Genomic DNA, 22,829 nt, shown 5'->3' with positions numbered 1-22,829 from the left:
ACAGAGGATGGACCCCCCATTCAGAGAGGATGATGAGAAATCAGCAAGAGAAGAAGGGAACACAGGAAAAGGCAAACAAGGGAGCACTGTGTATGCTGAGAACAAAGAGCTAGTAGATAGGTGGCGATTAAGAGACAGGAAAGATGGGGAATAACTGATGAAGACCTGTAAGCCCCAGGAGGACGAATGTGGACAAGACACCACTTCCTCAAAGCCAAGTGGGAAGGCAGTAAGCTGGGTGGAGAGGTAGGTGAATTTGTAAGTGATAGCTGAGGAAAAAACTATTTGCTCCCACGTAGTTGCAAGTCAAGTTAATCATTTAAACAAGTCATGTGAGATCTTGACTAGGTGATAAAGATAAATAATTGACTCAAAAACAAAATCTTCCCTTTCCTCACAGGGAACTTACATGAATTAACAGGGCAAGCAGACTCATCTCTAGGGGAAATTTGAGACCTTGAAAAACTCATATGAAGTTCCTTTAACCTTCTCTCCCTCTGACATTCTTATGTAGGTAAAAACAGGCTAAAATGAACATTATGGGCATCCCAGAAGAGAAAAATGAGATCAGTAAAGGCATTGACATAGTAGCCTGTCAGTACTTTACGTTTATATAGTGCTTGATACCTTTTATTTCCCTTGTTCCCAACCAACCCCAACTCCTATGCTCTTGTTTATGTTTTCTTTCTACCTGGTACACTGCCCTCACCAAATTGTCCTTACCCATACTATAAGGCTCATCAACTCTCTCTTTTCTCTGGAGCATTTTTTATATTACTCTTTGCTGCCCATCCCCATCTATCATGCAGTAGAATTATTTGTGTACACATTTTATCTGTCTCACTCAATGCTAAGTGTCTACAGCACAGGACTGTCTTCTCTTTTTCGTTTATCCTCCATGATCCCTTGCAGTTAGTGAACACTGAAAAAATATTTACTAAATATCTAAATGTATTGAATCCCTTTTTAAGGATGACAAAATAAGCCTTGTTGAGGTTAAATAGCAGGGTTTGTGAGTGTAGGATTCAGACAGTTTGAAAGCTAGGTCTTCTGATTCCCAGACTGTGCTCTTATCCGTAAACACTGTGCTTCTCCAGAAGCATTAAGTGCTGTCAAGTGGGGTGTGTGAGGGAGAAAAAATGAAAGTATGCACTAATATATGGGGGCTCAGATGACCCAGGTGTACACCAGCTGAGTCATTTCTCTTTCTCCCAGAAGCCACTGTGATGTCATTTGCCTGTGTCATGTCTCACCTTCCTTGGTTACTCTCCTCCTGTGAGGGTCACACTCAGGGCGCCAAACTGGAATTCTGGCTGTTTACTAGGGATATCTCTGTTTATGAATAAACAGAGATTGCTAGGGCCTTTATCAGAACACCGCTTTGTAAGCATAGTCATCCCATCCCTTTCACACTGCCATATTTTAAAAGTTGTGTGCACATCTTTAAATTTATCAAGATGGATGAAAAAATGTATTTGTAAATGAAAAAAAATTATAGTGTATGTTTGCATCCAGATTTGCATCAGACAAAATTGTGTCTTTCTTATCTTCATACTTTAGTTTTCTTTATACCCATGTTAGCTCCTTTTTTCTTCATTGGATCTGGGTTGTTCTCAACTATCTGCCAAAGCTCCCCTTTCACATTAACTGAGAATCATTAAAAGTAATATGTTTACCAAGAATGTTTGTATTTTAACAGCATATGACCCCAAAGGAATGCTCATTGGATTCATTTACTAAGTGGTGAAGGAAGCATTTTTTTTGCAATTATCTTGTGCATTTATTAGAAAAATTACATTAAGGTGGCCATGACCTATTATGTCTAAAAATGAAGGCCACCCTGGATACACAGCATATGATTTTTAAAAAGAAAAGAAAACAAAAACAAAAACCTGTTATCTAAGTGTCTATGGTATTATAATGTTGAGACTTAACTTGGTTCTCAAATCCCTCTTCAGATTTTACCTTTTCCTCTGAATCAAACTTACATGGCATCATGTTTGTCTCATTTCATGAAAATGGAAAAGCTATCCAGTACTGTATTTGGCCTTTCCTCCCTTATCTATTTTACAGAGCTGAGGCTGAAGTTGCGGGAAAAAAACAAAGCTCATCTTTGGAATTAATATTTTCCTCTCAATAACTTGTCTTTTCCATGATCTTCATTTTTATAATGCTAACTTTAGCAGCCTTGAAAATGGGTATCTTTTTCACTGTATACCATTTAAAAATTTTGTCAGTAGATTATGTGTCTAATATCATAAATCATCTTCAAAGGCCACTAGGGCAAGAATGTATAGAAAACTGACCAGGGGCCTACCAAGTATGTTTTGTCTTTCCCCCGTCCCCATTCATTCCCTGTGTCAATTATCTATGAAAATGGACAGTGTACACGTCCTCATGGATTGCCTTTGAGAAGACAGAAATTTTGACAAGAAATGGATCATATAGAAATACAGAAACCTCACAGAAGTGGGCCACTGTGAGCAAACTATGAAGGAATTCACAACCACACAAAGACATTTGAATGCTTGGATCGACTAGGTTGCATTTATTTTGGGTCAAGCAAAGCACAGAATAACTCTATAGTCGAGTTACTTCCTCTTTTGAGGAACCAAAAAGGCAGCAAATGTAGTTGAAAACAGAGAGACAGATTGTGGTCAAGCTCTCAATAGGCCTGGCAAATGGATAATAACTCTGGGTTATGATCTGTGGTTCCTCAGGAAGGATGACTGGTCTAGAAAGAAGCCACTGGATGAATTCCTCCAATTTGGTCGCACTCAGGAAAAATCTCCACTTTCCTCCATGAACAAAAGTTATCTTGACCCATGTACTAAAGTCTGGGTAAATATAAATATTTGACTTTGCTTTTTTAATGCTTCTTGATGTGTTTTGATGGTTACTTTTCTTCAGAGTTTTAATTTTGGGACAAATTGCTTTTTCTTTAAGATGGCCAGTGGGGCCTGGATAACTGGGCACTTTCTCTGGTTCTACTGAATTGCTTCTAAATTCTGTAGAGACTGATGTGTCCTTCAGAGATTCTGCTTGTACAAATTTGTGAAGCAGTTCTATGATTTCTTTACCCTTTTCTCCCTCTAGAACCTCTAAACAGTGTATGCTGGAGCAAGAATTCTGCTTTTCCAGTTCTGCCATCTGCTTCTTCAAAGCATTGATGTCTTCTTTTAGGGAGAAGATCTCATTAGTTATGGTACATTGCTTGTCTTCATTAACATTCACCCTGGTTTCCAGTGACTCCATCTGCTTCTGATAAAGGTCAGTCTTTTCTTGAATTTTTGATACTGCAGTGACAATGTCAGTGATTTGGCTGAGGAGTTTAATTTGGGCAGTTTTAATATCTTGGAGCATTACTCTAAGATTCATTTCTTCATTGGTACTAATGTCATCCTGGTCACAATCATAGGAAGCCATAGTTGGATAGCTAATCAAATTTGGATGCTGGATTTTGCATTTATGGTAAACATTTTTGAGAGATGGTCTGATCTTAGAGAGATTTGAAGTCCACATGTGCCCAGCAGCAGCTTTTACCCTTTTGGTTTGAAGCTTGTACATGTTTCATAATGCAACAAGAGACAAGATTTCAAGAAACCTGACCAAAATCACAGGAAGAAGCAATATCAGAATGAAATAGTCTTTCTCTTACGATTTGCTGGATGTCTTTCCTGGAAACATCTTAGAATGGAAACCGGTAGCTTTCAGTTTGGAGAACATCAAAGGCAACAGTGGGCACTCTTAGGTTGTTATCTTATAGGACAGCCCAACTAGAGAGCTCTGTGAAATAATGGTCAACTGCATGGAATCCTTCACATGGCGATCACTGACCTGATGCTAATGTCACAAAGGGAGCTGGCTTAAAATGCATGTAAGCTTAGGGCAGCAGTTCTCAAACTTCTAGCCTCAGGACTCCTTTATACTCTTAAATATTATTGCACACCATGAAGATCGTTTGTTTTGTGGGTTATATTTATCAGTATTCCATATTAGAAATTAAATGGCAAAAGTCCTAAAATATTTGCTTATTAGTTTACTTAACTAAAAAAATAATAAACTCATTACGTGTTGTGTTAGTTTGAAGTTGTGTGTACCCCACAAAAAGTCATGTTCTTTTAAGCCATTCCTGTGGGTGTAGACCTATTGTGGGTGGGACCTTTTAACGAGGTTGTTTCAATTGAGGTATAACTCACCTCCTTACTGAAGTCCTTTATAAGATGATAAAACACATACAGAAGCTAAGAGATGAAATACAGAGAAGCTCATGGAAAAAGTCCCAGAGAAGCTGAGAAACAAGGACACACACACAAAAGCTGAGAAAGAAAGCCACTGAAGCCAGAGGCTGGAAGCAACGAAACCCAGGAGAGAAGGACCAACAGTCTCCATGTGCCTTGCTATCTGACAGTAGAGCCCAAACTCACCGGTGACTAGTTTTCAGAGAAGCTATCCTCCTGTTGATGCCTTAATTTGGACATTTCACAGGCTTAGAATTGTTCGTTTGTAAGCTAATAAATCCCCATTGTTAAAAACCAGTTCATTTCTGGTATATTGCATTTTGTCAGCTTTAGCAAACCAAAACACGTGTTAACATAAATGACGTGTTTTATGAAGAATAATTATATTTTCCAAAACAAAAAAATAGTAGGGAGATTAGTATTGTTTTATGTATTTGCAAATGTTTTTAAAACCTGGATTATGTGACACCTGGATTCTCACATCTGCTTCTGTATTGTAGCTGTTGAATATGTTGTTTTGCTTGAAGCATATGAAGAAAATATGGCCGCAGAGAGATGTGTAATTGGGAAGAGAAGGAGTATTTGAATAGCCTTTTAGATAGTTGAGGATATTCTTTGATATCCCACCAAAATTTGACAAATGATAATTTTTTAATGGCTAGTTGCAATGTCTGATCTTAGACCATATCAATGAACTTTCAGACTCTGCTACATTAAAATGCACTGGTCTGTCTTCAATGTTGAAGGGATGTTTTAAATATACATCATGTGTAGTATCATGCATCAGTCCTTTAGGAAATATTGGTTCCCTAAATTATGCAAAAAAGTTCAACTGTTATCCAAATGTTAGTTCACTTTATTATGTAAAATAAAAATATAATATTCATTAATATTACCACTAATCTTATCAGAAATGTTTTTGAGTATTATGAAGCTATTCCTTACGTGGCAGATACAAATTTTCCAAAATTCTAAATTTAGTTTGAAGAGCTTGAAACTTATCAAGATTGTTTTCCTTGTGACAAGCTCCCTAAATCACTTGCAAAAATATTTGCCCTATGAACAAAGATTGCTACCATAGTTTGCTGCTAGTTATTCTTTCAAGTAAAAATAGTGTTCCATGAAAATGTGGCTAGTTCAGCTTGTAATTCAAATATGTACTTTTCCTCTAGGTAATCACCATAGTTTGGTAAACAGCAGAAGTGTTTTATGCATATGTTCTATTATGTCACATATAATATTAAAAAGATAAACTGAAAGGTTGAGATTTAATAATTTAGAAGTTTTTTCTTCGTCATCAAGGACATTCTTAAGTGAAACTGCTGTTTTCTTTTTTCTTTCTGTGACTGAGTGGTGACAAAGAACACAGTCAGTATTGGTACAGTTTGGTGACACTGCCTTGATTTGTGCTAAAGTGCCAGCAGTTTTCCCCACCATCACTTTCATACTATCAGGGGAAATGTCAACACTGTGAAAAAGGCTAACAATATCCTAGTATTAGTTTGAAAATATTTTGGTCCTCACAGTACCCTGTATGTCACAATTTAAGAAACACTGCCTTAAAGTTTAAAAATAGCGTTATAGATTCCTAATATTTCTACTTTACGTTTTTCTAAAACCTAAACAGTTTTTGACATTCCAATTCTTTGAAATATTAACTAATATTTTATCCATTTTATATTGAGGCAAAAACTTAATTTTATTCTTTGAACACATAACCCATAGGTAGTAAGACTCAGTGTTTTGGAAGTAAAATGACAAACTCATATCTCAAGATGCAGTTCCATTCTATATAAGAGATGATTCTTTCTTTGCTTAGTTCCAGTTCTTTCTTTACTAAATGATTCTTTTTCCTATTTGGTGCCTAATTGCAGGGCCAGCCTTGGCCCATGATTTAGTACAAACTTTGGACTTAGGCAAAAGTAATTTAAGAGTTTTTGTTCCATCAATGATATCTGGTATATTGCCACCTTCTATCTTTGAATGGTCATTTAATAATCTTTCCAAAACTTTTAGAAGCTTGGCCAGGGCTATATTGTCCATCAGGTACTACAGGCATAATATCTGAGGTCTATAAAATTTCCAGGGGTCATTAAAAATAATTGTTATCCAAAAGAAAAAAAGAATTGGCTCATAATACTAAAAAATTGAAACAATAATTGTTTAATTAAATGTTTACAAAATGTATCATTAGATCATCTATTAATTAAGTTTATTATTAAAATTTAATTACATTTGAAGGCAATTTGTAGATTAGATATTCACACTTTGCAAGAATTCTCAGTTAAAGGGATTCCTTGTAGCAATCATTTCCTTCCAGGTTAATAGAAGCTAAGACTTACTTGGTGTATACCAGACACTGTTTTAAATATTAGCTTATTTAACTGAAGTTCAGAGAAGTCAAATAACTTTTCTATGGTAGTAGAGCTGAAAAATGGGTAGGGTCAGATTTCAAATCCTTACAGTCTGGCTCCAGAATCCATGTGTTTAAACTCTATTGCCGCAGGATCATGATAAAAACATGTAATATTTATTTACGACAACTCAGAAAGAGATGAACGCTTTTCATTGTTTTAGAAAAAGATCACACTATATATTTATGGAAGAGACATATTCTGATTAAAATTTCATTTGTTAAGCACATGGGAAGGCAAAGGGTTAAGTATTTACCAGAGCTATTTGAAGCAGAAATTCTTGAAGACTACAGAAATTGAACTATCACTAATTCAAGAACATAAAAATTAACATTTAGAGGCTATTCTTACCTTATTGTAGTAATAGTATAACTGTTATGACGAGTATAAGATAGCATAAACAACTGTTTAAAACAGACTTTAAAACATTCAACAAAAAGTATTCACATATATATTGAGTAATTTTATAAAATGAATCTACCAGGTATCTTCTTGATAAAATCATAAACCTGTCTGGGTTTTTGATTACTTACTTATCAATGTTAATGAAAGGAACACTGGCCTATTTTAGGCTTGTTGGGCAGTGAAATGCTGTAGTGGGAGGACATAAGTCTATTGATGTGGATGAAGTTAGGAAAGCACTCAAAAAATGAATGAATAATGGGAAATGAATGACTCTCTCTCAGGGTTTTTCCTGCCAGAGATAAGAAGAGAGAAGAGAACTTTTGAATAAAATAACATGGGACACTGGAGCCTAATAGGGGCCTCTTCCTGAGGAAAAATGTTTTCCAGGAGACCAGCTATCACAAGAATGGTGTTTGGAGTCAGAAAGGTTAAATTCAAGGCTGTACCATTTACTAACTCTGTAGTCTTAGGCAAGTTATTTAACCTCTCGCAAGCCTGTAAAAAATGGGATAATAATAGCATCTATTCCATAGGATGGTTTTGAGGATTCAAGTGCTCAATATTTACAAACCCTTTCCTCAGACCCTCTAACTTCCTCCTTCCTCTCCATCTCTTTCTTCTAAATGAATAAAAAGGAGAAAAAAGGGGTAAGAGTTCAAGGTTAAGCTCTGCCACTCTGTCAATCGGTTACTATCTCTCTCTCTCTCTCCCTCACACCCCCTCAATAAAGAGGCCACTCCACCATCTGTATGACCGGGGTATAAGGCTATGGTGTGTATCATCCAAAATGCCATATAGATAAAGGATTTTGCTTGTAAGGACACCAGAATGCAGTAAACAAGGCCAGACAAACCAGCACTCTGTCTCCTGGAGCAGTGCTGCCCAAACAGTCTGATGTCACATAGATTGGCATGTAATAACAATGGAAGAGGTGGCTTTAAAATAGATAATCTCATTAATCTCATTAATATTCAAAATACCGGCATGTTTGAGTAGGTTAACTATACATTAGTTATGGCCAACTCAAGATTGTCTATATAAAAGTCACATAACTTACATTCGTTCTAATATGCTTTCTGGAGTGGGAGAGAATTGGGAAGGGTTATATAGCTAGTTTGCCAGCAATTGGGCATTATTTGAAACCTTTATGTTATACCTATTGGGATCTGTTATTACTCATATGCCATTATGATTGCAACCATGAGCAATTATTGAAAGTCTTTTACTTCCCCACAAAATTAAGGGACCAGGTGTACAAGAACTTGGGCTCTCCCACCTGAATATCACCTGTCACGTGCTTTGTGGAATAAACAGTGGAACAGGAGCCAGGAAGGTCTTTCAAATTTGATTAGGGTGGTTGGCTCAAGGGAGAAGAATGTGTTAATCAGAAAAGTTTAAGCCTGCTGTTACACAAACCAAGTAGTTAGAAAGGGGGATCAAAAGTAATCTGTTGCTTTTTTCTACTTTTCTTTCTAACTACGAGGAATAGAAGAGAGTGGGATTGAAATCAGAGCTATTGTACTGGAGTAAGGTAGAGATGGATGGGAAAGCAAACATAGTGCTTATAAGGCAGGCAGTGTGTGAGGCAGTGATGAGCTGAAGGTAGTGATGAATCCAGGGTTATTGATAAGAATAAAGTTTTCCTGGAGGAAGTGAGAGGGCCATACCCACTCTGTAGAGTCAATGAATGTTCACAATGATACTTTCAAATCACATGAAACCAGAAGCCAAAAGAATAAATGAAGAAATGATGTAATGTAGCTTTTTTATCATAAATATTTAATAATGATAATTTACTTTTTCATTTTAACTAAAATTGTGTTGTCTGTTTCTGGAATGCCCTCTGTGATGGTTTATTCCATGTGCCAACTAGGCTAGGTTATGATGTCCAGTTGTTTGGTCAAGAAAGCACTGGCCTGATTGTTACTGTGAGGGCATTTTGTGGTTTTAAGACCATTGATTGCACCTATGACCAATTACCTCTTCATTCAAAAGAGATTGCCTTCAGCAATGAGAGGAATTTCCTCATCTAATCAGTTGGGGACCTTAAAGGGAGAACTGGTGATTTCAGCAGTAAGAAGGAAGAATTTCTTTCTCTACTTCAGCCAGCCAGCTTGTCCTGGGGAATTCATCGAGACCTTCATCGGAGCTCCCAACCTGTACTAGAAAACTCAGTGTCATCATCAAGTTCCCAACTTGCAGCATGCCCTATAGAATTTGGACTTGCCAATCTTCATGGTAGCTTGAGCCAATTCCTGTAACAAATCTATCTCTATCTTTGTCTCTATCTCTTTCTCTATCTCTATCTGTATCTCTATCTCTATATATCTGTATCACCTATATCTATATATCCTGTTGGTTCTGTTTTTCTGGAGAACCCTGACTAATAAACTTTCCATTTATTTATCTACCTGGCAAGCTTCTACCCATTCTTTAGGAGTTGTCAAGGCAATACTTTCCTTGTTCTGCCTGTTTTGATTTTCCATATAGTCTTACCAATGCCCCCGACAGGTTCTGAGTCTCCTTTCCAGCAGTGATGAATCTTACTGTATTGTCCTTGTTGGTATGCTTGTCTCAACTTTAGACTGTGAGCTCCTTGACAGTTGAGACTTTCTTTTCAACTCTGTATCCCCAGAGTCACAAAGCTTAACTTACAGTTGGTGCTCAATAAATCTTTTTCAATGAGTGAATGAATAACTGCACTGTGGATGATTGTCAAAGGTATACATTGGGTCTCTCCTGAGCTTTGTTTCTATGGATGGCTAGGGAATACATTGCTTGTCTCATAAAGAGAATCCATGAAAACTTTTCTCAAGTCCTGAGGGATCATTTAGCAATTTTGTGATAGGGATTTAATAATTGCTGCCCCTAGAGACCTGAAGCAGTTAAGTCGCAGGAGAGGTAAATTAAGATAAGGTAGAAGGAGGTAATTATGAGCCTGTAAACAACTCTGGCATGGATAAGAGACAGCCCAATAGTGATGGTGCTGGTGCTGGTGTTAACTGCATTGACCATAGAGTGACTAAGGTATGTAGCTTACTGACCCCCTGCACAAAATATCAGGACTTTCAGGCCTCCAGGGAACTGCAGGTAATCAGTGTATTCTCTAAGCACCTGCAGAATTGCCTGTGTATGCTTTTGTCATCAACTTGAGTATTCAGGCACTTATCTCTTTATTCATGTCATCTTACACTCTGAACTCCAAATTTACAATGAACTCTCTCTAGCTTATCTAGACATAGCCTTTGCCATTTAGTTCCAGAACTCTGGGGGCACATTAGTATTTTATATAATTTCTCCTCTGTCATCTTCCTCCTTTCTGTTGTGCTTGGCTGTCCCTGGTAATAAGCTATATGAGGTTGCCCAGATTCTGTAATTCTCAACTTCACCTCATTTTCCCTTCTCAAATATTATCTTTAAACCTCTGCTCCCTTTAGCTTATGATTGATACACTTTTTACAGTGCTTTATAAGTCTTGATGCACACAATTGATGTAGCCATAAAAATAAATGACCGGAGAAAAGGAAGAGAAAGTGAAAGAGAAGCGTTTTTGCTTAACCATTCACCTCGTTCCTTTAATGGAACTGGTGAATAAATTCAGTGAGCTAGTCTATTTGAACACCTCTGTTTCACTGAATTTATATCATTTAGCAGATCTTTTTTGGAAAACTTTATGTGATGGGTATAGCAGAGTCTTAACATTTTGTCTTGTTCCTGAGTTGCATTGAACTTCATTTAGGGAATAAGAAAAATTAAAAGATGTGGAAGAAATTCTGATCCCATAGGAAATGTAGACTTAAATTTTAAACAAATCTAGAAATCAAAAAGTGTAAAAATTGAAGAATGTTATTTTTTCCATATCTAACTATGACTACTGTGTAGTTTGCAGCAATACTAACATGTTAGTATTGTTAGCATTGCCTTCATTTTAAGAAAAATTCCACTTTAGTGTATTATATGTGTTTTCAGTTGTCCTGATGCTTTATAGTACTTTGGACTTATAAAATCCATGGAGCTCTTTTCTTTCTTAGTTTAAGATTTTAAAGATTATGATGTAAAATATTGCACTGGCTTCCCTGAGTAGTCCTCCACTTGAAAGACATCTATTATTATGGCATTTTCCATTTCCTAGGAAATTTGCCCCAGTATCTCTGTGAGGTAAATGTGTATTTATCCCTTGACTCTAATTTTCCTTCAGCTCAGAGTCTGCTCTGTCTATCTTGGATGAATCACTTCCCATTTCATTTCTTCCTAAAATGAGGACCACAGTATTGCTATGTGCTGATGTTGAAAGAATACCATAAGGATCAACATGATATGTTTATTATATTCTAGTTAATATAACACATCTCATTTAAGAACCATGAACACTTATTATGTGTTGTTTCTATGGTGTTTTTTCTCAAACAGCTTGTTTTTAGAGTCAGTTCCTTTTTCTCTTTCAAGCTACCTGCATCCTTTCTCCTGATATGGGTTTGGATTACAAACATCTTACTTAACATTTCAAATATATTCTTTCTCCCTAAACACTCTGATTTTGTACAAAATAGAAAATGTCCAAAACGTAATCTTAAAACTGTTTTTTTTTTTTCTTTTCCTTTTCTATGTAGGCTTTTAGAAATATGATCTAAGGGGAAAAGTATTTGTCCATTGTTTCAAATATTTATTGATGGTTCTTCCCACCCTACCCCTCTGAAGTGTGCATTGTTGCTGCAGTTGTTTCTGGTATACCAAAAGAGCCAACTAGAGTATAAAAGGCATTTAGAGATGTGTCATGGTAACATTGAGAATTTGCTTTGTTTTTTTTTTTTTTGGTTCATCTCTCTCTCTGGAAACATGAAGTCCTTCTGGTGGTCTTAATGTAATGTAAGTATCAAACAACGAATGTACATCAACAAGGGAATTCTATTAAACACATTTCAATAATTTTCAGCTTTACTTTTAGGTACTGATGGCTAAGATTCTCACTGCAGCTTGTGAGAATTAATTACCACTCATTCTATTTAGGTGCCCAAGTTTCTTCTCTGTGATAGGGTGTAAAATGATTATCACGCTCTTGGGCAATTTACATGTAAAATAGGTAAGAATCTCTATCATAACCTCCATTGGACTTTACATTAATTTTTTTTTAAGTTAAAAAAAGCATATTGCTGGAAATCACATACTTTGTTGTCACATGGGAAGGCCCATGGTAACGTCTGCTGGTCCTTCTCTCTTGGTTCTGGTTTCAGTGGTTTCCTCCAAATGTCTCTGGGCGTTCCTCTTTGCTATCTGGGCTTTAACTAAAGTCTTTTATCCTCTTCACAAAGGACTCTGGTAAAGGATTAAAACTCACTTTCGATGGGCTGGGTCACATCTCCATTGAAATAGCCTAATCCAAAGGTCCCACCCACAACAGGTCTGCCCCAACAAGAATGGATTAAAAGAACATGGTCTTTTCTGGGGTGCATATCAGATTCAAACCAGCACAGAGGTGAAGTAAAATGGATGCCTAGGCTCATTGAGAAAGTAACATGATTGCTTAAAACCTTGTAAAACAAAGGTTCTTAATGTTTTTGGTTCTAGTATTCCTTTGAGCAGCTGATGAAAGCTTTGCATGCTTTCCCAGGAAACAGTATATACATACAGCTTTGCATATGATTATGTATTTTTTACAATTATACATACAACCCCATATAATTTCAGGGGGTTAACAGATTTCTACCTCTCCACTCCCCACCCAGCCATTTATGGACTTTATAAATTAGACCCCAGGTTATAATTCTGTGACAGTAAGAGAAGGAGTATGTGGTGGTTGGAAGCTGCATGTACCCCCAGAATAAACATGTTCTTAAATCTAATCCATTCCTGTGACTGTAAACCAATTGTAAGTAGGACCTTTTGATAAGACTGCTTCAGTAAAGGTGTGGCCCACCTCATTCAGGATGGGACTTAATCCTATAACTGGAGTCCTTTATAAAGGGAATGAATACACACAGAAGGATCAACCAGACTCTGAAGTACCTGGAACCAGAAGAGAAGGGAGAGACTAGCAGATGCCACCATGTGCCCTTCCATGTGACAGAGGAGTCAAGGATTACCGGCAGCTGGCCTTTAGGAAGAAAGCTTTGCCTTGATGATGCCTTGATTTGGACATTTTCTGACCTCAAAGCATGAGCAAATAAATTCCCATTGTTTAAGCCAACCCATTTCATGGTATTAGCTGGAACAGCCTAGGAAACAGAGTACTTCATGATTGTTCAGGTATTGGTATTCATTTCTGGGTACCAAAAGGGGCCTAGAGCCATAGGTGGTTTGGTTCAAGAACTTAGAATATATGATGTGCTGAGAGTGAAGGTGGAATAGTGTGGCTTGTGAATGCTTCCAGTGATAATCTTATGAATGAGTGGGATTGGGTAGATGGGGTCAGGGTCCTTCCTTGGTTTGTTCTTCACTATGCCTAGCAAAATGCCTGCTATGTGCCACTAGGCTTTCAATAAATATTTATTTAGTGTTTTATGCCTCATTTCTAAGGAGGGACTTGAGTCAAGAGATATGGCATGTATAAACCCAGGGCCTCAGTCAGTGGCAAGGTGACTGAGATGAAACTTGATGGCCTCAGTGTCTCTGGTGATCAGCTGGGGCCATGGCAAGTGTTGCTTTTCTTTTTGACTGTTTTTTTAATTTAAGGGCTTGAAGCTACAAAATTAAATGTCTTGATTTTATTGTTAAGGAACTAAGAAACAATGGAAACGAAAGAGCCAATATTTTATTATGAAATTATGATAGCCCTTAGGAATAGAACTTGATAGTGGTGATTCCAAATCTGAGAAAACCCCTAGCCCCAAATCCCCCATAGCACTAGAGCTGCACACATGTGGCTCCCCTAGCCAGTAGCTATCACTCTCTCACTGAGCCTAAGTTCCCAGATGGGGAAGAAAAGAAAGAGAGCTTTGTAGGCAACTAAGTCATTTTAGCTTTGACTTTTTCATTTTCCTTTTCTTCTTTCAGTAACATTTTAAAAGGAGGTGTGATCATCAAACATAAAACCTTCTTCCCCCCATCCCCTCTCTGCCCTACTCCCTCCTCTTCTTCCCTGTACCCAGGTGAGCTTTCTATTCACTGAGTCATCACTGCAGTGAAGTGAGTCAGTTTGTGGCTTTCTTTTATTCTTAGATGTAAGTAGAATAGTTGGCTATAATTGATTGAATCTTGAGTCACTGTTGGGCATATTCTTTACCATTCTATTAATTTGCATATCTGTGTGTGTGTGTGTGTGTGTGTGTGTGTGTGTGTGTATTTTTTTTTTGCCTATTTAATACAAGTGACAATGACATTTTTCTTTTTTAAAGCCTCTACTTTACCCACATCAGGGCTATATCATTTCACTTCTTATTCCCTGCTGATTGTTAGGAATGAAATGATCATGTAGTAAAATGTCTGAGGTACAACATGTCCAAAAGGAAGAGATTGGGCTAGATCGGCACATAGCATGTATATGTGTGTGGAAGGGGGTGGTGATACCTCCTTTCAGAGACTTGGCATTTCCACCGGGAGAGGGCATGAATTTGTGTATTACTGCTTCCTCTCTCCATCCCTCAGGGGAGGAGGAGTGCCTTTGCTTATTGCTGAGTTTGGGATAAGGAACTGGGCATGTGTATCTCATCTCCTTTCTCTTTTCCTTTGTCTTTGGGATTTGCTGCAGAGAGCACTCTTCACTCTATACCTTCAGCTCAACAAGGGCAGACTCTGCCTCTGCAAGGCAGAGGTGAGGGGCGGGGCTGAAGCATTCAGAGTTAATTCAATTCTCAGGTTGGGTATTTGGAAAACTATGTATTGCCACATATCACCTGCTTTACTCTGCCTTCTTTCTTCTTCTTTTTTTTTTTCTTTCTATTTCAATTGTAAAAATTGGAGGGGAAAAGCAGTATGATTTATTTCTTTTCTCATACATCCAACAAAATAGGCTCATTTTTAATCATTTGACTATTAATTTGGATGACATTATGCATTCTGTCATTTTGAAGAAGCCCAGAGTAAAACCTATTTTGAGTGCACTGCATTTGGTGAGAAGTATATGGATTTGATATTCTGATTTTGGTGCATGGTTTATAATTTAGTTATAACTGTGTGTCCTTTTTGTTTCCCCCTTTTCACTGCAAACATTAGAAAAACCACACTGAGCTGTTTTTAAGAAGGCATTGTGAGTAGTAACCTGCAATTACCAGGTGTGGGTGCTACAATCAGTTTCTTAAATTTTTCTATGCCCCCATTTTTTTATCTGTGATAATAGTAATGTTAGCATGTCATGAAGTTGTTGAGCACATTAAATTAAATGTGAAAATATATAGGAAAAAGTTAGTTTAGTACCTGGCACATTGTAGGCATTCAATAAATGTTTAAAAAAATCCATTTTGCTGTCCAAGATAGAGCAATTTAAAAGGAAAGAAAAACAAATCAGTCTGTTTCTGGTGACCTCATCTTTCCCCCTTATATCTATTCTCTATATGTCTATTTTAATTTTTAATTGAACCAATGTCATTTTGGTCATGTAAGACCTAGTTCTTGATGTGTCTATGAGGTGGAATTTCCTTTACAAACTGATAATATTGCTTTAAGAAATAGGGAGAGCCTAAAGTTTCCTGCCATCTGGGTCTCTAGTAGCATCCCAACCATCCCGTGAAATCAACTGGCCCCTGTACAGAGAGGAGAGGGTGGGAAGGTGGAAGGTGGCCTATACTGCCAGACAAGGCTAATCTGAGTTTGAGGTTCAAAAGAAGATAGGAAGAGATGTCCAAAAACAACCTTGAATTTCTCTCTCCTGTCCATCCTGAAGATAAAATAAGCTTTCAGCAAACTTCTTTAGTTTCTTTGATATTCCTGTGGAGTAGCCAAATTTTCTATTTGCAAGAGCTCATGGGTTTCAGGAGTTGGAGGGTGGTGGTGGTGGAGGGGGTTGGCATTGGTTCTCTGACTCTTTATTGTATCTCCAACTTCACAATGGCTCCATCATAGTTGATTCTTCATGGGGATATGCTGGGGAAGAAGGACGGCTGCCTCAAACTCAGTCCATAAATTCCCAAACTCTAATAGTCCCTTCTTTCTCCCAGAACTGGTAGATCCAAATAATCTTCTACCAGCATCATGGTTGAAGAAGAAAAAAGAAGTAAAGGAGGAAGGAAGTGCTTTCTCACTTTTTTAGATCTGGGCCTATTGTACTTGTTTGCTTCTCTGTTATTTATGGCAATGAAGAGACCATTTCATCTTTGTGCTAAGGGAGGGACATCCTTTCCCTCCCAGTGGCCTTCAGAGGGCTTGTTCAATGCAAATGTGACCGTCTAGAGTCTGGCATGGTGAAGTGTAGAGGGAACCCTGAACTACATCAGCAGAAGGCTCTGGTTCTGCTTTGTCATTAACCCTCTGTACCGAAATGCATTCTACCACTGGGTGTCCTGGTGATCTTCAGAAAAATGAATCCACTCCAATCCAGTATTAGAAAATGTATACCTTATGAATCAGAAGGCAGAATTAATTTCTAGATTTCTAAATTTTAAAAAATATTCTCAGTTGTGTTAAATGTTACTCTATTATAGACAATTTTTATAATATAAATTCAGTTTTAGATGCTTATTAAGCTGGTTTTTTAAAAAATCATGTGATTATTAACATTTGGTTATTCAAAACTTCAATTAAATATTCACCTATTTAGTTGAGAATTATCACATCAATCAGTTGTAGACTCTTCCTGTTCAATGTCTGCTTCAGTTCTTAGAAACATACAAATAATCAGAGTGCAGGAAAATTCCAAGATTATATAATGCTACATGAACCTGTGTGTGTTTTTTTCACATTTTAATATCTCTGAAGTCAAAATTTGTCGTACAATACAGGATATTTTAGCATTGTGTCATAGATTAATTGGTGGTGATTTTGTCCTCTTAATGATACTTAAAATTGCATGTTGCAATTAATAGCATCTTAGATTTGCTGATGCACACTACATATTAATTGATTACAAATACCTAAATTTTATTTCAGTTTTTATAGTCTTATATATATGCATTATACACATTCTTCCTTTATTTTAAATAAGAGTTTCATGAATCTAATATATCCTAACCTAATCATTTTAAGTACATGAAACTATATTGAATATTTTTCATTCAATGTAAGTTCCACCTTGGGCCTAAGTTGGGATTTAAACATGGCTGGGCTTGTTGGCAGTTGAGTCCTCTGGGAAGCAGGCATTGAGACAAAGTTGGGTACACCAGAAGTTTATTGGATATAACATCTGTGAATGATAAAAGGGAGAGGAATTATATTGGTCAGGGAAAGCCTACAGATTTGACAAAATTCTGACCAATCCAAAAGGGAACTCTGGAGCAAAGGTTGTCCATGAGATTGTGTCTGCGACTGGGCAGAAATGGCCAGGCTCTTGTACCCCACCATGCTCAGATTTTGTTTGGGTGTTACCCAGAAAGAGCATGGCCTCAGCTTGGTAGGAGTCCATCAACTAACTGAACTCCTAGCTGATGAAGGGAAGGTTCTTTCTTGAATGGACACCTGAGAACTGCCCAGGGCAGCACACTGTCTTAGACAGTGGTCCTTGTCTAAAGACTCAGGTCTTAATCCTGTAGTGAGAGGTGTGTCAACAACTGTGAAGGTTCTGAGATTTTATTCTATTTGCAAACTAACATATCAACAGCTGTGAAGGTTCTGAGATTTTACCCTATTTGCAAACTAACAAATTAATATGGCACAGTTTTATGGATAATGATGGAAGACATGAGACTTCTGGGTCAGAGACAAAGGACTTTATTACTCACGTAGCTAGCATGTGTGCATTGATTCCCCTTGCTCCAGTTCCCACAGGGTAATGAGAAGAGGACTAGGTGATGCTTGCTCATGCAGTGGGGTAAGTTATAGGCGAGGAGCCCAAACTGGGGAACCTAAATCTTTTATAGTGGGGAAAAAGACTGCCTGATTTTTGCCCCAGGGAACAGTAAACAAACCTGCCCCTTCTGTTCTAGAGAGAGATGCCATGTCTTCCAAGTCTATACAAACATCTTTAAAAAGATAATTTGGAATAAAGGCAGCCATTGCCTCGGCTAACAAGACTTGCAGAAATGTGTGAGACATTGGGTGTCTCCCAATAAAGTGCTCCAAATAGAAGATAAAGTAAGTATTACCGTAAAAAAAAGTCTAGAAGACAAGGGGCACAAAGCAGAGAGACAACTCTGCCTTGATTCTAAAGTGATAAATGTTGACCCATAGTAGGGAGTGGGACATTCTTCCTACTTGCAATGCAGAAGGGCTTCAGATCAATGAGAATTATTGGGAAGGCATTGCCGCATAGGCATCTTCAGTGTTTGTAGTCTGGGGAGCACCAAGAAACAGCATTATTGGCATGGCCATCAGTGCTCTCACTGACTTTCCTGGTGGCCAGGCACTGCTCTCAGGTGGCATTACAGAGCTTAGCTGTAGTGAGTGGGTCCAGAGAGAGCCCAAAAACAATGAAAAGATGGTTGGCAAAAACTTTGAGGATACCCTTTCAGCACTTCCATAGACAGTTGGGTAGGGTGCTGGGACTGATTTTTGCCTGAGACTGATTTCTGTCTCTTATGCAGGTGATAATAAGCAGCAGAGAAATTTGAGATGTGATCATAATATGATCCTCCCAGTACCCAAGTTCTGGGAAGACCTGCCTAAAGAAACTGAGGTCATACCAACAGTGCTTATTCAATAGCTCTCAAAGTTCTTTGATGTATCAATCACTATTTTTAGTAATTCTCTCCAGCCAATTATAGTTGGCATTGTGTCTGTTTCCATTTTTGTCCCTTAATCTTTTCTCAACAACACATAACTTAAGGAAAGACTAAGTGGGCAAATAATTTCAGCTAGGTTAAAAAAAATCAAAGTTTTAGAATTAATGAAGGAATTTCCTGTTCACATTTTAAAACTTAATGCAACACATTTGCCTCCTCCTTGAAACTGGTCCATTCCAGATCACAGTGGTTTCTTCCTCCTTCAAGTCCATATGACTAAATTTCTAGATCTAGGGATGACAAAAATGTTTCTCCACATATACTTAGCCAGTCAACTCGAAGTGACTACCTGGGGGCTTGCTGGGAATCATGAGGCTACATCCCATGTCTTGGAAAGGCCATCATGAACAGTGTGGTCCTTGAGGTTGGGATACAGAGGTTGCAGGCTGTGGGTCATATAAATGGCACTCAAAATCTTCCCACCAAAGACAGTTTTCCCCCCACAGAAGAAAGAAAATCTCATGAAACAAGTGTTCCTTTTTCAAATAAGTTTGGAAAACACTGCAAAGTATGAAACATTCTTGGAGATTCACAGTGCACATTACCATAACAAAGGCTATGAGAAATCCTGCATTAGATAATGAGGTCTGCTTGATTTTGTATAATCTAGAATCTTCAAAGTTTTTTGACTACAGAACCCGTTTTCTCTGTAACATCCCAGCAAACTGGTCATCACGTAACACCTTGTGATAAGTTTTGTTTTATTGTTTGTGTAGAAATATCACTCTTGAATTACTTATTTTTCCATGTGTTTGTTTGACCTCTTTCTGCATCTGAACTATAAACTTGCTGAGAACAGGAGCTGTGTCCTAAACTTCTTATATCCATCACATAATCTAAATCAATACTATATTAATAGATGGCATTCAATATGTATTTTCTTAATGTCTTAACTAAGTTAGCCATAGTAATAATAGTGGCTATAGATTTTTTAAAATTTATTTTCTTTTTGGAAAATGCTCAGGGGGACGTCCTGGGCTTCCACCCAGCAGTACTTTTTTTTTTAGTTGTAGAATATAAAATTTATATATAGAAGTGATAACTTTCCAAGTGCAGTTTAACAAGTAGTTAGAGAGCAAACTTCAAAGAATGTTATGGGTTACAGTTCCACAGTTTCAGTTATTTTCTTATTGTGAAATATATATACAAAAAATATCTTTCAAAGTATGATTTGACAAGCAGTTATATAGGAAATTTCCAAAGTTGTTGTTCTAGTTTGCTAATGCTGCTGGAATGCAAAACACCAGAGATGGATTGGCTTTTATAAAAAGGGGTTTATTTGGTTACACAGTTACAGTCTTAAGGCCATAAAGTGTCCAAGGTAACACATCAGCAGTCGAGTACCTTCACTGGAGGATGGCCAATGGTGTCCGGAAAACCTCTGTTAGCTGGGAAGGCACGTGGCTGGCGTCTGCTCCAAAGTTCTGATTTCAAAATGGCTTTCTCCCAGGACATTCCTCTCTAGGCTGCAGTTTCTCAAAAACATCACTCTCAGTTGCTCTTGGGGCATTTGTCCTCTCTTAGCTTCTCCGGAGCAAAAGTCTGCTTTCAACGGCCATCTTCAGACTGTCTCTCATCTGCAGCTACTCCCTCATCTTCTGTGCATTCTTCAAAGTGTCCCTCTTGGCTGTAGCAAGCTTGCTCCTTCTGTCTGAGCTTATATAGTGCTCTAGTAAACTAATTAAGTCCCATGCTGAATGGGCAGGGCCACACCTCCATGGAAATTATCCAGTCAGAGTCATCATCCACAGCTGGGTGGGGCACATTCCAAAGAAACAGTCAAAGAATTACAGTCTAATCAACACTGATAACATCTGCCCACACAAGATTACATCAAAGATAATGGCATTTGGGGGACACAATATATTCAAACTGGCACAGTTGTTATGAGTTACAGTACCATAGTTTCAGTTATTTCCTTATTGTGAAATATAACATACATATAAAATGTGATAGCTTTCAAATTACAATTCAAAAGCTAGCTTTAGAACAAATTTCAAAGGATGCTATGAATTACATTTCTACCATTTTTTCTTTCCTTCCAGGTATTCCAGTAGCCCAACAAATAAAAGAAAGAAAATTAAATTATATAGAGATTCAGTATTCATAATCCTTTGTTAAATTTCATCTTGTCTGTTGCTTCCCCTTCCTCTAATTTAATAATTCTCCTGATCTTCAAGGATGTCTAGGCAGTGACCATCCTAACTTGTTCATGTAGAAAAGGGATATCGACATTATGGGAAAAAGGAACACATCTGGTTGATGTTCTTGAAAAGGCTGTTGCCTCTGGGTGTGGGGACTTGGCTGGCATAGGAGTTCTCTGAAGGATTTAAGTTTCTGAAGAATAAACTTGGTGAGTGAAACTTTTATAGAGTCTCAAATAGGGATCCGGGTATTCTTTAGAGTTTTCACGACTACTGTTGACTTGGGCTTACCAGACTGTAATCATTTGGCATATCTAGGTGAAGTTTGCATAGGAGTAACCACCGGGTTAGCTTCTTGACTCTATTTGAATTCTCTTAGCTACTGAAACCTTATTTTGTTGCCTTTCTTTTCCCCCTTTCGGTCAAAAAGGACTTCTCAATCCCTCAATGCCAGGGTCAGGCTCACTCCCTAGAATCTGTGCCCCACGTCACCAGGAAAATTTATTCATCAACGGGGGGGTGGGGGGGCTGTCCCTGTCCCACACTGGGGGGACAGTGATGAATTTATTTGCAGAGTTAGGCTTATAGAGAGAAAGCCAACATTAGAGCAACAAAAGTTCTCTGGAGGTGACTCCTCAGCATAATTATAAGTGGGCTTAGCCTCCCTTTTACAACTGTAAGTTTCACCTGAGCAAGTCTCAAGATTGAGGGCATGACTTAAAAAATTGGGAGTTCCTAAGTTCACATGGCATAAGTTATGTCCACGATAATCCATCCATATTCACATTATTATCACTTAGTTGTAAAATCCTCGTCATGCTCAATTTTAAACAATTCTCATGACCCAAAACACCTCCTAGCTCTTGTCAACCCTTAATTGTTTGTCCCTAGTATTTGTGTGGCAACAGTAAGGTATTCCTGTGAATTATAGTCTCTAGACTATAGGTAGATTTTTCCCATATACCCTTCTGTTTTCAACTCTCTGTGCTAGTGTCATACCTTAGAAGTATATCATGCAAGCACCTATATATATTTGTGGTGCTAAACTGTGGGAAACATGCCTTTAAACAAACCCTTTCAATCCTATTCACCTTCAGTACAGCTCTGATACTTATAATCCCATTAACTATCATCATCCCTATCCATTCCCATACCTTTGAATTCACCATCAATATGTGTTTTCTTAATGTCTTCACTATGTTAGCCATAGTAAGAATAATGGCTATAGGTATTTTACAGAATCAACAGTGCATTCCCAGTGCATAGCACATAGTAAGCACTGAATTAAAATGTACTGAATATTAGAATGATGTGTTAGAACAGCTGAGGATACCAAGATGAATAAGACATGGTCCCTGCAATTAAGGAGCCTAGAGGCTTTTGAGGCAACTTTTTAATAAAGATAATTGGACTTATGCTGCGGCAGAAGAGAATGAAGTAGGAAAATAAAGAAGAGCCTGTCAGTGAGTGTTGGCTTCCCTGGAACAGGCTATGTGAAATGGATTTCCATCTGGACCAAACGTGCAGTCTACTTGGTTACTTATGAAGCAGTAGAGTGCATGGTGAAGTGTTTTTCCCTGGGTTAGGCAGCCTCAGTTCAAGACTTAACTTGAACTTTGCCACTTGCTAGCTGTAAGACATCAAGTCAATCTCTTACCTGTTTATCTAGAAAATAGTATAAAAGTAGTGCCTACCCTATATGGTTATTTTGAACATTAAGATTTTTAAAGAATTTGCCATAGTTCCTATCAGACTAGTCAAAAATCAATATATGTAATGTGTTACATTTGCTATGGTGGATTAGAAAAATCACAGAAAGGT

The 22,829-nt window shown here is 37.7% G+C and overlaps 2 protein-coding genes and 1 pseudogene across 2 annotated transcripts in view; 2 read left to right on the top strand and 1 right to left on the bottom strand.

Moving 5' to 3' along the window:
* The window catches only part of LOC119515629 (basic proline-rich protein-like), a 575,210-nt gene that overhangs the window by 147,224 nt on the left and 405,157 nt on the right, over positions 1-22,829 (top strand). The window lies entirely within an intron of this gene.
* The window catches only part of LOC119532828, a 168,320-nt pseudogene that overhangs the window by 31,227 nt on the left and 114,264 nt on the right, over positions 1-22,829 (top strand).
* Positions 2,581-3,567, bottom strand: CCDC54 (coiled-coil domain containing 54). Its single transcript, XM_037835110.1, has one exon. It carries the CDS (start codon positions 3,565-3,567, stop codon positions 2,581-2,583), a length of 987 nt encoding a protein of 328 aa, XP_037691038.1.

The sequence above is a fragment of the Choloepus didactylus genome, chromosome 1 (genome assembly GCF_015220235.1).
Source record: "Choloepus didactylus isolate mChoDid1 chromosome 1, mChoDid1.pri, whole genome shotgun sequence".
NCBI lineage: Eukaryota > Metazoa > Chordata > Mammalia > Pilosa > Megalonychidae > Choloepus > Choloepus didactylus.
Note: the sequence above shows the minus strand (reverse complement) of the source record. Positions and strands in the feature narration are given on the sequence as shown.